General features: G+C 35.0%; 1 protein-coding gene across 1 annotated transcript in view; it reads left to right on the top strand.

Moving 5' to 3' along the window:
• GPATCH2 (G-patch domain containing 2) overlaps positions 1-16651 on the top strand; it is a 120694-nt gene that overhangs the window by 7564 nt on the left and 96479 nt on the right. The window contains exons 2-5 of the mRNA XM_050315168.1: positions 1187-1900; positions 7104-7165; positions 15005-15187; positions 16320-16399. Of these exons, the coding sequence (XP_050171125.1) occupies positions 1187-1900; positions 7104-7165; positions 15005-15187; positions 16320-16399 (1039 nt within the window). The remainder of the gene's footprint in view (positions 1-1186; positions 1901-7103; positions 7166-15004; positions 15188-16319; positions 16400-16651) is intronic.

Below are 16651 nucleotides of genomic sequence, written 5' to 3'. Positions count from 1 at the left end.
TATGACTTCTTTAGGTAAGATGTTTCATGAGCAGCTTGGATTTCTTCTTAAACATGTTCTTTGATTTTCCCATTTAAATTTTTTGTTTCATATGATCACGACTGTCCATTCAGCCATCACCATTAAGTACCTTTAACATTGAAGTTTGTCCTGTTCTCTGCTTTCCCTCAACAAAAGGGGTCTTCTGATCCTTTGATGTGAGAGTCTGGTTGTTATGTTTATAGAGAAGGTTCACAGCCTTCAGAGAAGGATTAGAGTTCAGCAGCAATCATTTAATGTTTTCTTTTCATAATGATGTTCATGTAATGCATGGGTGAAATTACTGAAGTATACTGAGTTAAAGACATGCTAAATGCTAATGAAATTTGAGGCAGAAGAAGCAAAATGTTCAAAAGGGATAAGACCTTAATCAGACACTGTGTGTTTTTAGGGATTTTTTTTCCTCATGCAAGCACATGAGTCTATGGATGTAAGTGCCTACAGGTGGTAGGAAGCTTCGCATTTAATACTCTAGAATTATTTGTAGCCAGTATTCTCTCAACTTAATGTAACTTCACTGAATCAGTATTTTTTTTTAAATCAAACAGAAATCAGCTATTTGGAAAGACAGAATTAAGAAAAAAGTCATCTTATCAAAGAGTTACTGTCTTAACTTCATTTTGGCATTTAGGCAGCATCAGGAGATAGTTATCTTAAAAATATTTTATCATAATGAGAACTCTTAAACAAAACTCCTTAATGTACTATCAAGAAAGAATATTATATATTCCATTTCCTGTTCATGAATTTAAAGTATGCTCCTCACCTGCAGTTAGAGCGAGTAGTCTTTGTTGATGCTCTTGCCGCATGGAATCCCTGAAAATCATGAAAGTGTGATGAGGTGAATTAAAACCAAACAATAATAATGAGGCCAGAAACAAATGGGGAAACGCCTGCCTTTTCTTTCTAAGTTTGTGAAAATACCTTCTAAAAGTAATGTATACTGATGTGTTCCAAATTGCAGAGGACTGGTTGGTGAGGTTTTGTCTCTTGGCAGAAATAGAATAATCTTTATAGGATGGACATTTACTACCTTACCTAAAGTGACCAAAGTGATTTTGCCAAATAAAATTGTTATGGTTTATGCTTAACAGTTCAGATTAACTTGATGTTTTCTTGTGTGTTTTCTTTTTCCTGAAATATTTAGGCATTTCAGTAGGACTATGGAGGAGCTGGTTCATGATCTGGTCTCAGCACTGGAAGAAAGTTCAGAGCAAGCCAGAGGAGGTTTTGCTGATACTGGAGATCATTCTAGAAGTGTGTCTTGTCTTCTAAAGCGACAGGCAAGGAAAAGGAGGGGACGAAAAAGACGTTCATTTACCACCCATCATCCCTGGGAGACTGGTCACTGCTTAAGTGAAGGTTCCGATTCCAGTTTAGAGGAGTCAAACAAAGACTACAGGGAGAATCATGCTAATAAGAAAGACCACAGTGACTCCGATGACCAGTTGTTGGTTGCTAAACGAAGGCCTTCCTCAAACTTAAATAACATTAGAGGCAAAAGACCTCTGTGGCATGAACCAGATTTGGCTGTTGACAGTTTGGGAAACAGAACTTTGCGCCGGAGAAGAAAGGTAAAACGGATGGCAATAGATCTGCCATCAGAAGTCTCTAATGCTCTGACAATAACTCAGCAGCAGGATAACAGCAGAGATCAAGAAATGGACAATAACAATAAATCATACCAGCACCAAGAGTTTTCCAAGAGCAAAGTGAAAAAGAGAAAAGTATCTGCAGCTCGACAAGGACCAGAAATCTTGGATGAAGGAGTTGTTATAGAAAATGAAGAAGTGAACCAAGCAAATAAGGACAAAATGGAATATGAGGAGCAAAAAGGCTCAGATGAGAACATGAGTGACAGGTTATTCTTTCTCTTTCTTTTTAAAGAAACTTTGGATAATATTTGCTTTTATTACAGTTGCTTGTATTGGGAGTCTTTGGATTTTTTGTTAATTCTGGAGTTAAAATTCTAGCATCAATAGTATCTGTTTTAACAAATTGCTCTTACTTTTTTATGTACTATTTTTAATATGTATGAGTCACTCAGGTTAAGGAATTCCGCATAAAATAGAGAGTCATGGGGCAGAGAAATAACCAAGAAAACAGTTTCTTGAAATAATGTATTCTAATTGCTTCAAGATTAAGAATGACAAAATATACATATGATTAATATGTTCTTTTCTGGATATTTCAACTGTTGACAGTTCTCAGACAAGAATTAAGTGATTTTCCAATTTTTAGACATTGGTGCTCTGATTGTCATCTCTATTTGTCAGAAAGGTTGTCAGTGTTTAGAGTCACCATTTAGACAGTATGTTCTTATGTGTTATGGGCATAAAAAGTCTGCAGGTTGCCAAGGATATACATCATTTACGAAATGCAAAAACCAATTTACAGTTCAGAAACACCTGAGCTTACCATTAGAAAAATGGAGGAATGATGACCCTTTGGCAGTACACCTCATCCATCCATTCCAGACAGCAGTCATACTACAATGGTAATTGTTTCCAAAGTACTATTTTGACAACACAGTAAGGAATAAGTCATTTTTCCACCATACACAAGGGATGTTAACTGCAGGGCCCGGTAAGCTTGATTATGTTTATTCCATGTGCCTGGTTCTGAATGCAGAAGTGTCAACAAGAAAAACACACTTTAGAAGATATAATTTTAATCAATTGCTTGACAGCACTAATGCCCCTGTTCTTTTTGGTACGCATTTTATCTCTGAACTGTTAAACCTTTTCCTTACTGGACAGGTAGAATTGATATGCAGAGAGTATCCAGGGGTTTTGACCAGACCAGACAGATTGGTTGCTGTAATAAAAACAGTGTTGATAAGTGACTAACTCCAGTTATTGTCAGAAAAGTCCCAAGTCATTTTATTACATACTAGCTTTGTCCCTCACCTGTGAACAATAAGTAGCTGAAAAAGCTGAATTAATCCCAAGCCTTAAACATTGTTCCTAACATCTTAATTACTGGAGCAGAACTCATCCATGCAATACACGAGTGTGTGTTGTCAGGAAGCCTTTAGCAAACTCTCTTACTTGATGATACTGGAAGTCTATTCCTCCAAGTTTGGCACCTAAAAAATTTCCCTCAAGCTAGGAACCATTGCATAATTTATCATATGTCCATAGTCTTGTCACTTTTTTATTTATAAAAGATCTTCTGTTATGCTACAAGGGTAACAGTTATTCAGCTCACAAATTCTGTAGGTAATTTCTGGGTGGAGAGGAGATTGATCAGTAAGGATATCCTCTTGTAGACTCCCCAAACTCAGCAACTTTCAGGTCAGACTGAATATCTTTTTTCACAGAAGAGATGTTATTGTTTTAAAGGTTGATCTTACTCTTCAAAATGCTTCATGCTTTGTTACCCCAAATGCTGCAGTTTCTCAAATCATAGTTCGAATGCTTACCTATGGCTCCCCTAAATGGTCTTTAAACCATTCTCATCCTCCTACTGTTTTCTGCTCATTCACGTGGTTGAGTGATGCTCTGTCATTTGACAGAATTTCTTCTAATGGTCATCTGTACCAATAAGTTTGGAAAGTACTGAATTAAAAAAGTTGCATTTCATAATGTGATTAGAAATCCACCATATCTAAGCCTCGCAGGTGATACTGTATCAGAATATTTTGTATGTGCATGATTTTAACTTGTTTTAATTTGACTTTACTTAAATGTAGTAATGCCTTTATTGTCCGAGATCATTTAGCCAGAAGAACTGGAAAGAACCAGCAAACTCTTTTAAGCAGACTATGTTCTGAAAGTGAAAGCTGAGGTGTTAAAAGGGAACATGGTATTGCACAAGATACAGAGAACTAATAAAGGATCTTGGAGAAGATTTGTGCTTCAGCAACACTTGCTGGAAGAGGAAGAATAAAAACTACACAAAGCTGCTCTAGTTTTGTTCTCAATAATGTGTGCAATAATATAGTTCAATAATTTAAAAAAAAAAAAGATTAACTTTTTTAGAATTTAAAAAAACCCACAAAACAAAGATGATAAATTTTAATGGGAATTAAGTTGCTTGGTTCTAAAATTAGTGAGAAGTTTTCAATGTATACACGTGCACACATGACATTACTTGAAAATAACATACATATTTGAAGTGCACATTAAAAATGCTAAGTGACACTTCTTTTGCAGTCTTTTATGTCTGTGTGAGTGTTCAAAAGCCAAACACACCAATAACGAGGTTTTAAGTGCAGGATTCAGGAGCAGTACTAGGAATCTTCCAACTCTTAAAATGTCAGCATCTAAATGATCCTAAAGATGAATTCCCATGAGATTTGTTTTAAGCACTGGAAATTGGATTTTTGTGATCAGAACCTGTCCTTTGCTCATCCTCCCTTATCCTCAGTGCTTAACTTTTGACCAGTTTCAGCCAAATTCAGCAGTGTGTGGTGTTCCAGGCGATATTTAATCCCTGCAAGCTTTGGCGCTTGTTTGTGTTTCAGTCGACTAAAGAGAGGAGAAATCTCAATTGCCTCTTTTGGAAAAGAGGCAACAGTGAAACTCAGAGACACCCACCCAGCAGCCTGGGGTCAGTGGGAGCACAGCAGCTGGGCAGTTCCTGGGGACAGGACAAAGCCCACGTCTCATATAAAACCACGGTACCAGACAGCTTGTTTGTAATAGTAACTGCAAGTGACAATAATTTCCTCTTTGTTTCCACCAGTGTAGAAATAAAGCTCTGAAAGCTTTTTGGATAGCATAGCTGTTCCTTCTGAGTTTTTGCTTGCATACACTATTTTATGGGACTAAAAGGAGTCTGTGACTTTTTTCTTTTTCATGGAAGTTGTGCTGGGAGCAGAATTCTCATTACAAAGCAAAGGAATTAGCAGTATACAGTGCAAAATGATATTAAAACTGGAAATAAATTCCATCATGACAGCTTTCATGTTACTTAGATACTGATGTATTAATTCCAGAGGTTTGGAATTTATTCAGTGAAATGACTGCCATGTAGCAATTATCTTGACTGTAATCCTTGCCCTATGTGACTGTGGCCTGAGGAGGGTGAATGCTGTAGCTGCCATGAATATGACATGTTAATTTGAGTGGTTTTTTTCTGAAACTTTATTTTTTTTTTAATTTTCAAGTGGTTATGTTTTCATGCACTGATTAGTCCTTCAGGAAGAATTATTGCACAATTAAAATACCTTATTTAAAGAAAGGAAGGAGACTCTTCTCAAAATTGGAAGTTTTGGTAGGAAAAGGGCTGAAATATCAGGGTTGAAAGGATTTCTGAACTTTCATCTTAAAAAGTACAGTTAAACAATAAAAGGACAAGAAAAATCTATGTAAAAGGACTTTTTTCTTGTAGATGTATGATGTAAAGTTGTGCAAGTAAAGTAAAGACATCTATGTTATAATTATAAGTAAGGATGGGACGCTTGCTAGAAGGGAGTTACAAGGATTCACAGCATTAGAAAGTTCAAGTTTTGGTCTCCCTCATGAAAGGTGGTTCCATTCTCATTGCATGAACATCATCTTTCTTCTGCTTAGGGCAATTGTGCAGGAGCTTAAGTCTGTTCTGATTATATTTTGTTTAAAAGATAGTTATAAGTATTATGCAATGTGGGTAAGGTACAGCCAAGATTAGGACAACTTAATCTTCAAACAGAGAACTGTGTCTATATAACATATGTGTTTTAAAAAAATAATCATTCTTTGTATCGCCTGCTACCATATTGTGTTTCAAATCCTGTTGGGATGCCTCGCAGAGAAAAAAAAACCAAACAAATATATGCTTATGATTAAACACAAACGAGACTAATTTTATGTAATTCATATTACAAGCTTTTAAAAAATGAGGCTTGTTTTCTGAGACATTAAAATTTAAAAGGCAGTAATTTTCGGAAGTGTTGTTAGTTGTTTAGAAATAGAAATAATTTATCATTAGAAAGTAGCTAAAAATAATTGGAGCCAGCTGACTTTCAAGTATAGGACTGCATGCATATTGTAATATGATTTAAGTGTAGGAAGGTGAACAGACCTAAAGTTCTTGTGACTGGCTTGTATGCAACATCAAAATTACCCATAGTATTTATAACATGTACTTGAATTTGCGTGCTGAACAGAAGTATTTGGTTTTTTTTCAAATTCTTCTAGATCTCAGTGTGAGTAAAATGTGATTAAATTTGGTGAGAATATTATTTCTTTAAAAGAGCTACTCTTCTAATAAAAAATGAAATAAAAGGTTTACAAAAAAATGTTTCATGTGAAACTCAACAAATTGTGATCTGTGTTATTGAAAGTCCAGTCTGTTTTACTGTTTAGAGACATGAAATATTGTTTATAACAATGTTTATACAGCAAAGAACTAAATACGTATTCATGTCTTTGAATTTAGAGATGTGTGTGCATACACAATGTGTGCTGTAAACACATACTCTAATTTTAAGGCCATGCTGAAAGTCATGCAAAAGTAGACTATACCTTGCTTTGTTTTGTTAATATTATGATCATGGATCATACTTATTTTCTTCAGGGTGACCTTTAGTTTGATTTAATTGCCTACCTTTGTTATAAACTTTTTTCATTCTCTCAGAGTAATATGTCATGAAACCTTAAGCAGTGTCTTTTCCAGAATATTTGCAAATGATGTTCAGAAAGGTAATTCGATTTTCAGACTCCTATATTTCATGTGCTGAAGGAAGGCTTAGTCTGCTTTTGATTGAGACTTTTCCTATTTTATTGAGCAGTGGTGTTCCAGGATCAAGCTGAATTGCACAGCATAAGAAGGGAGCAGTGAGCATTTGATGGAAGCAGATAATAAAATGCATCAATTGTGTCAGCACCTCGTTGCAGTCACATCTGGCTTACTGTCAGGGTACCATTAGATTCCCATGGTTTTATGTGCCAAAAATAATACGCTTTGTAGTTAATGGAACCAGGATATTTGCAGTTTGATTAAAAAAAATCATCCTATTTTCTCTCCGATCTCTGTTGGGCTTAAGTTCAATCTGAGCACAGCCTTGTCTCCTTAAAATTTTACGACTGAAAGATCAATTGTTCTTTTGATCTGTTTCTTTCTCTCTCTTATTGCAGTGAATCCAGCAGTCTGAGCAGCAGTGATGCTGGTTTGTTTACCAATGATGAGGGAAGACAAGGTATTGAAACAATCTTTCCCTTCTCCACCCCTCAAACCACATCAGTTGAAATTCTGTAAGCGTTACAAGTTATTTCATAGGTTAATTACTATAGTTCAGTTTCATTACTGTTTTAATGAGTTGAAGTATAGCTTGGTTTCTGTTTTACCTTTTTTTCATGTTATCAAAAGGTTACCTGAATGCCTGACTCAGTCAAAAGCTGTCTTGAGCAGTAGTCTCTCTAATATGATATACTTATTTAAAACTTAAGCATCTCCCTAAAAATTTATCTGTACTAAGTTTTAATTGCTCAGTTCCTCTAATTTTCTGACAGGACTCTGGTTGTAGTACTGCTTATCATACTGTTTCTGGGGTGGCTTTTTTTTCTTTCTTTTCTTCCAAATTGATACGGCAGAATTTCAGGATTTTATACTGCTTTTTCATTCAGTAGTTTGTTTGAAAAGTAGTTTCAAGCAAACTACTTTTTCAGCAGTCTAAGATTTAGACTAGAAGATGGATGCTGTGTTACATCTCCCATCTGAAAAAACTTTCTTTCATCATAGATGCAGTGAAGATTCAAAATTTTCCTTTAGCACACATAATATTCTCACATGTTTTTATATGGTAAAATGATTGAGGATGGAAGTATAAGGTCGGTGTTTTATCAGCTTTAGCCTTTATTGCCATCTCTAGGTGCAAGACATTTACCTGCATTATGCATCTTAGTGCCCAACTCATGGACTAGCAACTCATTGTCTTTGACAGTATACAAAAATGAGATAAAAAATAATCTCCTAAATTATTACAATTTGCTTTTCTGTTGTAAATCTTAAGTTAATGGTAATGGAGATTATTTTCATATGCACTTTGCTAAAGGCTACTTGAGTGGGTGCAAGAAAAATCCTGGCCCATTCCACAAATGTAGGTTAAAGAAATGTTTGGGTTTTTTTCTTTCTTTCTTTGTTTTCTTTCTCTAATGTCTAATTCAGGGTCTTCTGTTTTTTGAGGTTTTTATCTTGTATTTTAACATTACAGTAGGGAGATGACTTAAAACAGACGTGTTACCTTCCTTGCTCAATCGTGACTTGGGCTACACAAACTACCTCCCAGTCTGAGTATCTGGTTTCAGTTGTGCTAACTCATAATTTTTTTAAGAGTTTAGGCTGTCTTTGAAAGTTTAAATACATCTTGTAACTTCAGTATTTCAATTCCTGAAGTCTTTAAGTATGAGACAAGTAAAAAAGATGTGCTTTTACTTCCGCATTGGAATTTCTCTTTTGACTTGCTATTTTTTAAAATGTTTGTCCTCTATATTTGTGTGTAACATGACATATCACATTTCCTCAAAGCATACATTTTTAAGTACCCTTCTGACACATTTGTATCAATAGGTTTGTCCTTAAATCCAGAACTAAATTATTTGAATCTTTGAAAAATATGGTTGAAAACATCTCAGTTGCTTTTTGTTTTTCTTATATATTTTGGGGGAAGATAAAATGGGAGGGATCAGTGACCACCAGTGTTCTTTCACTGGTGTAATGTTACCTTTTTTAGTGTTGGCTCTTTACTGTAAAGCTGTAGTTTGTATTTTTTGTTTCTATGGTTTTTGAATCTTGATTCAGTTTGAATACAATTTTCAAGCAGAAAGCATTAGATCTGAAATAGTATACTGAAATATAAATAAAAATAACAGTAATTAAATCTGAAAAATATATTGCCCTGATAAAACATTATTTTTTTAAATCTCTACTTTGAACTAATTATTTTTTTATATGATCAGAAAACCATTGGCTTCACACTGGCACTCAGACACTTTTAGATCTTCATTATAGCTTTGGTTTTGCAAGACTTTTCCATTAAAGTACTATCAGAGATCCTACTGCAAAACCAAAATTGTTTATTTTCAAATAATGCTTATTCCCCCCTCATAGTAAATGCTAGTAATTTGTTCTCCCATTACTAAGTAAGGTGAGGTTATTTTATCTCTGTAAATTTGTTTATAGCTGAACTGAGACACATACAAAATTGACAAGAATGAAGAAAGGAGAAAGCAAATCTGATAAAAGCAAAGAAAAAACCTAAGTGAGATAAACAAAGCCAGAAGAGATAGGATGAAAATGTATTAAGGAAAGAACTGGCTAATTTTGTTTTCTGTTTTTAAAGCTAGACTCTTATTCCTGTGTTCCCAATGTGCCTCTTCCAGGATATATGTTCAGAACATCAGCATCTTGACCTCATTTGTAGTTCAAATTTTCTGCACTTCTGACTTCAGGTTTCTGCTAAGTCAAGTGGAGAACCAGAGATTGATTAATGTCACCTAGTGAAATACTTGGTTTAAATGATGTGCCTGCCATCTCTTGGAAGTTTGGGTAGCAGAGGACAAGAGGTTCCTGTTCTCCAGGGCAACATTTGTTCATTTTATGTTTCTGAGATCAGGAACCACATCTCATTTATTGCAGACAAATATTCCTTATAAACCATTAATTAATTTCCAAAACATGTTCTTCCCAAGGGACAGACATTCTAGGCAAGAAAGTGGCTAAAGCAGCAGTTTCTTGGAGCATTTGACCAACCAGTCAATTAAACAGTTGAGTATTTAGTTCTGAACTTTGGAGTGCCTGACCCTGCAACTTTTAATGTTTTCCAGGTTTATTCAGAAATAGTATGAAAACAAATTCCACCACAGTAACTGTAGTCTTCTGTGGACAGACTCTAGGAAGAATTTCAACTTTTATAATTTGATTGAAGAGAAACAGGGTTAGCTGTAATTGGGGGCAGTGCTACATACATTTTAATTGTCATCAGTTGCTATGATAAAAGAAAACGGCTGAGACTTGAAAATTCTCTGTTCAACTTCTAATATGTGATGTGTCATCTAACATTTTTAAGAGCTTCTGTACTCACAGCTTTTTTGTTTGATTTGTTTTGTTCCCATGAAGTCCTCATCTGAGCCTATCCGTGTTTGTCCTCCTTTTCCAAGTTATCCAAATGCTTACTTTAGGTCTTATGAGAGGGCAGAAGCAGCTCTCTTCTTGTGCCCTGTCTCACTATCACCCTCTGGCAGAAGTAAATGGTACTCAGTATTTGCAGGTCCAGTGTGCCAAATGTTTTTATTTTGTGAAACTTGGCATACCCAGAACAGTTAGTCAGCAGAAGCTTAAAGATCATGGAAAATGCTTAGTGCATTTAGGTACAGTCAGAGAAGAAGATAGCAGCTGAACTATTAACAAACCTCAAGTGACTTTTTATGAGTTGTATTTTTTTCCATAGGTTTTCAAATTTGGCAGTTTTAGGGTAAGACTTAATATAGTTAGGAAATAATTCAAAATACTTTGGAGATGGGAGAGCCTGGCAACAAAGTAATTGAAGGACCCGAATAACAGCTGAAGCTTATGTATGGAAAGTCCTTATGATTTTCCTTTCTCATCCTCCTCTTTCCTTTTATTCCTAAAGAAATTTTCATGAATGTCTGTTTTGCAATTATTAAAAACTTTAATGATAAGCAGTGTTATGCCTGGTGTAGACAAATTTTAAAAGAAAAGTTCTGAACTAAAAGGTCTAGTCTTACATTGCAACATAAAATACAACTCTGTGATAGGCCTAACTAGTAGGATCACCTGCAGTTTTAAGGCACTTTACAAAGACACTTTACAAACTAAACTTTCAACATAATGTTAACAAAACTTTATTCAGTCACTAGTGGAAGATACCCTGTTTTGGGGGGGAAAAGTCAAATTACAAGTATGTTCTTTAATGAATATTATAGTGTGAATATAGCAAATAAAACATACTCTGCATTCCTAGTTCGTAAAATTAGTACACTTGGGGAAATTCAAAGTTGACTTAAGACCTGTTAAATCAGGGCATGCAGCATTTGAAATTTCCTTTAAGATCTAAGCAAGTAGGAAGGAATATTATGTTAATAAAGTGTTAAACAGTTAAAATTGGAGAAGGTCAGGGAATGTCAGAGTTCTGCTGTGGATGTGGCTAAGCAGTTAAAGATAGCGGTTCATTATTTTATGATTAAACACATATTCATTACTGTGTCCTTTATAAAGATGAGCCAGTACTGATTCAGTATAAGAATTCTAGTGAGAACTCTAGTGGGAAAAATTTGGACCTTGTATAGCTTGTCAGTAGCTGCAGGTGACAGGTATGGTTCTCCATATATAAAAGAAATGGACTGTGCAATGCAAAGTGTAACCACACCAGTTTTGAACTGTTGTGGCCAATAAGTTTATAGTTTTTTCAAGTGTACAAGAAATAACGTGAAATTGTTGTATATGACCTCAATAGCTGAAATCCTAAATATTTATATTATATATATATATATATACCTTTTGTCAAGGTAGCTGTGTAGAACACGAAGAGCAAGATGAATTGTGCCTCTGTGAATGGGTAACTTAAGCTTCTGCTTTCCTGAAACTCTCTGTATATGTGTTACAGTGAATCTCCTGATGTCTCCAATTGATTATGGCAGCTGTTAGCAGTGGGGGTTTTTTGCCTAGAAAAGGTACAGTGGCTGTGGAAATGAGAGTGGAATCCTAGGATATTCACAGGCCGTGTGCTCCTGCTCCTTGTGTGCGCGTTGATGTATAACAGAGCAGCACAGTATCGAGTGGTGTTCATAGGACGCTGATGCCCAACTCTTTTCACAGTAGCCTCTCCGAGGATGTTGTGATTGTTGTAGGCAAGCACGTGTGCCTGCTCCTGTTAAAGGTGGTCTGGACATTTTGAAATAAAACTGGGAAGGGGGTTAAAACTGTCTATTTGTGTGCAGTGGAAGTTGGTTGGTTATAATCCTGCACTGCTTTAGCTAAAACAAGATTGAGCTGAAGCTTTGCTGAACATGATGGTGATGCAAATGGTGTCTGTGTCCATAGAGAAGCCCACATAAATCATTTTCAAAACTTCCTAAAGAAGAAGGCAAGTAATTTAACTTGCAATAGTAATCAGATAAATATGTAGACTCAATAATGTAGAGTGAAAATTAGGGAAATAATAATTGGGTGGAGGGGAAAGCTTAAAAATAACTAAATAAATTAAGCCAGAAACTGACCTTGAAATTTTAGGATTGAAGTTGACATTTCTGAGCCTTAAATTGATTTTCTAACCCTTTAACATTCTATGATGCTATGATTCTGTGATCAGTATAGTTATAATTGAATGTGAATTACTTTGAAGTAATTCCTTTAAGCATTAGCATTATAAACAAATAAGTTGGATGTACTTTAAATATGTGTTTAGGAGAATGGATGGGCTCAGTTTCTGGAGATCTGGAGGTCTTTTTTACCTTTCCTGTACCTTGGAAAAATATGATAACTTGCTGTAGTCCTGTGCCGAATCAGCATTTTTAAAAGGAAAGGATAGTGTAGTGAATCTTTTGACGTAAAAAATGTTGCTTTGAATTTTTACTTCTTGTAAGATTGCATTTGCTATGGATACTGTGCTGCCTTTTGAGAGCTGCAAATTAAGTAGGATAAAATCCAAGTACTTGGTTACCAAACTCTTGGGCTGGAAGCCCCCTGTGTTTTATTGCCTATATATATATATATATATATAGCCTATATATATATATGAGTTGAGGATATGATTAGTGCAATGGTCTTCCCTGACTCCTTTTGACAATGGCACCCTTCAAGGTAGAACAACTGGTAAACAAAATGCCTGTGGGTGCTTTCACCTGGATAAGAATAGTACTAATAGGCTTGTGTTTGCCTCAAGTTAATAATATGATTTCAAATAGAGAATTTAGAGTTGTTTAAAGTGCACAGACAAGGAAGCTTAAGACCTGGGTTCTTCTCTCATGTGGGAAAAGACTGAGGTTCAGATCTTAAGCCTGCCTTTGGCAGTAATGAACTTAAGTGCTTGGGGAAGTGTATAGTAGCATAACAATTAAGATATCTTGAAAGATTGTTGCTTAACATACTAATATTCCTATTGCACAAAAAGGAAAAGTAATTTTATCCTTTTTTTCCCAAAGAGCTGTTATTGGGCAAAAAGGGAAGATACTGGTTTCCTTCTATAGTTGCTCTTTGTCTTATTCTGCAGTCCACCAACCTGATCTTAAATTCTAGCTTTCTTCTGAGACTGCACTGCGTACCTCTTACAGGCTTCTGTCCTTGAGCCGTTTCAGAATTCTGTACTTACTTTCATAGATGAAATATGTGTAACAAGAATACTTTTGAGTTCCTGATAATAGTTCTTATTAGTCAGCGTGTCTAGAGCTCTCAAGACAAAATTTTCAGTCAAAGTTTATCTATGTAAAAATTTGGAAAATCAAATCAAAGGATTTCAAACTTCATTCTGAACCACAGATCAATCTAGTGAAAAGGTGTAATTCTATTTCTACCACTGTCCCTCTTCAGTACTCTTAGACATCCTCCAAAGAGCCCATACTGGTAACAAACTGAGGATAAAATCAATGGTGAACACCTTTGTGAATGTCATAAGTGTGGTGAAGATTAGAATGAATAGCAAGAGTAACCAGAAATACTCCAGGAAGACAAGGAAATTTAAACCTTATTTTGACCTATATATCTCTTCACCTCTGTTTTTCCCTTCCTCCATCTAAAAGTTCCTGTTGTTTAGCCTCTGCTAATTTTGCTTTCAGTAGTGATCATTAAAGACATAAAGATCTTGCAGATTTCACCTGCAAGTGACCAGTTATTAATTATTCTATATTTTCTTGAAGTACCTGTCCTGATTGAATGTTCACAGAACTTTTCACTTGTGCTTGATCTCAAATATTCTTTATGTTGCAAAAATTTATTTGGAGAAAGTGTTTTGAATTTTATTTTTCCCAAATTTTGTCTTGGGTTTTCATTATTTTCATTTGTATTTTCCCATTATGGGATTGAGTGGCAATGAAATTTTACACCCAAATGCTTTATTATTCTTGAAAATTGGGTCTAATTATTCTTGCATTTGTATGTTGCTTAGTTTCTCCCCAGATAAAAATCTAAATGACAAACAAATAATTTATATGCAGAAATGTTGAGGCATGGTTTAGATAGTTTGAAGTAGAATTAAAATATACAGCACGTACTTAAAATTTATTTTTGGGGCATAGAAAGGAAATTTACCATGTCTTTTGAAGATATTTTCTGGTCTTCTGAAATGACTGGTTTTGTATGAAAGAACATGTTTTAAAATAAACGATTTATTTTTAGTTCCCAGTGTGTTTGTAAGCTAATTTTAAGATCAGATTTTCAGTCTTTTTTTTTTAATCCAAGTATTTAAATACTACATCTACAGATATTGTCAGTAAAAATGACCAGCTTTGTGGTATAATGCAGTATAATTCTCAATCACATGATACTGTCAGCTTTCATTTAAAATCAACTTTTTCAAAACTTATTTCTAAATGAACTTAATCAGATTAACTTCATTTAGTCACATCTGTTCGTGATTGTTTTCCCTTTTTACTAGCCATACAAATCATGAAATTAAGCTAATTATATACCATTATCAGCTGCAAAGAACTAGTTTCAGTTTTATACCTTTTAATTCCCTGCAGGAGATTAGGGCTTGTTTTTTGTTAATATGTAAAGTGCAGTAACTTAAATGGATTTCCCCACAGTTATTGCCAAAGGGATTAACTAGTTTATTATTGTTTTCACTATTGTAAATTGGTTTTAAAACATTACATTTTATGATGTTTCATTGATGGCAATGCATGTCATGCTGTTGAGAAACATTTTCCAAATAGAATTGCTATATAGAAGTAATTGTCATACCACTATAAAGCAAAAGAAATAATAATCCTGTCAGAGTATTTATTGATGGTAACATCTAATTTTTATCTTCTCTACTCCTCCCTCTTTTTTGGGGGGACTTGGGGATACTGCCCTCACACAGGTGATGATGAGCAAAGTGATTGGTTTCATGAAAATGAGTCTGGTGGAGCATGTGGAATTACAGGAGTCATTCCATGGTGGGAACAAGAAGACTCCACAGAACTGGAGAGAGAATTGCCTGATCCAGTCTTTGAAAGTATCTTAACTGGTACTTTCCCTCTTATGTCGCGCTCAGGGAGGAGAGGTAAGTAGCTAATTGAGCAAATGCAAGCTGTAGAATCACTTGGGTACGGTAGAAAGATATCTGTGGATTATATAAGATACATAAAATGTGGACAAGATCTTGGAGTTACCAGTTTGTTTCCTCGAACTTTTTAATTTTTAAGATATCATTAGAGAGAAATCATTCAAAAAAATCCAAATATCAGAAAAGTCAGAAAATGTGAAATAACTCATTTTGATAGCCTGCTCTTTATTTGTTGTCTCGATGTTTGCATTGAGAATTATTAAGCATTATTTAAAATGAATCTAGATAATCAATTTTGTTCCAGGCTTCTGTGATAATGTATAGGATTCTATACAAGTTCATTAATTCAAAGGCTGGGAAGACTACTGTGACCATCTCCTTTACCTTGCTTTATGGTCAGGCTTTAGTGTTTGTAGAGAAGAGGCAAGGATTCTTTTAGAGCAAGGATTGAGATTGTAACTTAGAAAATACCCTTTTCCTTTATTTCTTTAAAACACCTCAGACAACTGTGGATCCAGTGTAACCAATGGTAAGTTCTACCAGCATTAGATTGTATTTACAGCTAGGAACCCACTCTTGTCTAAAGACTGAAGTTGTCAGACCTCAGCTTGCTACCAAAGAATTTTGTTGTACTTTCCCTCTGCCACAAGGATTTGCTTTCACATTGAAATTCTATGTGAGCAGTGGTCAAATCACTTTTAAACTACTCTACACGCTGAATTGAATTCTTTTGTAAGACGTCTTTTTTAGGTGATTGGAATTGTTTTTGAGGACTTGGTCTCTGCAGATTTGCCAGATTTAATGTTTTATAGTACTCATGAAGTTGTAAGTGATGCAAAAATCACTTTCCTCCTGTAGTTCAGTATGTTCTGCTTATGCAGCCAGCTGTGCATAGAACCCAACATGGCAGTATGAATAGCTGCAGAAAGGTTAATTTTCATTACAACTTATCCTTTCTCTCACTTTTCCCATTCTGTGCTCTTTGTTTCCACCAGAAAATGTTTCACAATAATAAGTTGTTTTTATTTAACTGAACTCATATGTATAGACTGGTATGTAATGGTGAGTTTTATTGGTTCTGTGGTATAGGAAGTATTCTTAAATCAGTTCATACTATTTTCATACCTAGGTTTCCAGAGCAGATGTAGTCATCTTCATGGAATGCCAGCAAGAAACATAAAAAAGGCTTCAGGAAACCAGAATGCCCTGGTAGGTGTTTTCATTATTGTTAGCTAATGTGCACTGTTCTGAGAGGTTTTTTTAAAAAAGCATGTTCCTCTTATGTTTGTTCCCTAGTGCTGTAGATAGTTAGTGGAACAGTAAGACTGTGGTGCCACTGCTGCCTGATAGTGTGTTTGCTCCTTTTGAAAAGACCTTGACTCTTCTCACTGCAGATCTCTGTAACAAAATATTTGTGTGTACTCAAATGGCAGAAAGGGTTGGATACTGTTTGTCAGTACT

The sequence above is a fragment of the Myiozetetes cayanensis genome, unplaced genomic scaffold (genome assembly GCF_022539395.1).
Source record: "Myiozetetes cayanensis isolate MyiCay16 unplaced genomic scaffold, myiCay2020 scf2-11, whole genome shotgun sequence".
NCBI classification, from domain to species: Eukaryota; Metazoa; Chordata; class Aves; order Passeriformes; family Tyrannidae; genus Myiozetetes; species Myiozetetes cayanensis.
The sequence above is the reverse complement of the archived record's forward strand: the minus strand, read 5'-3'. Positions and strand labels throughout refer to the sequence as shown.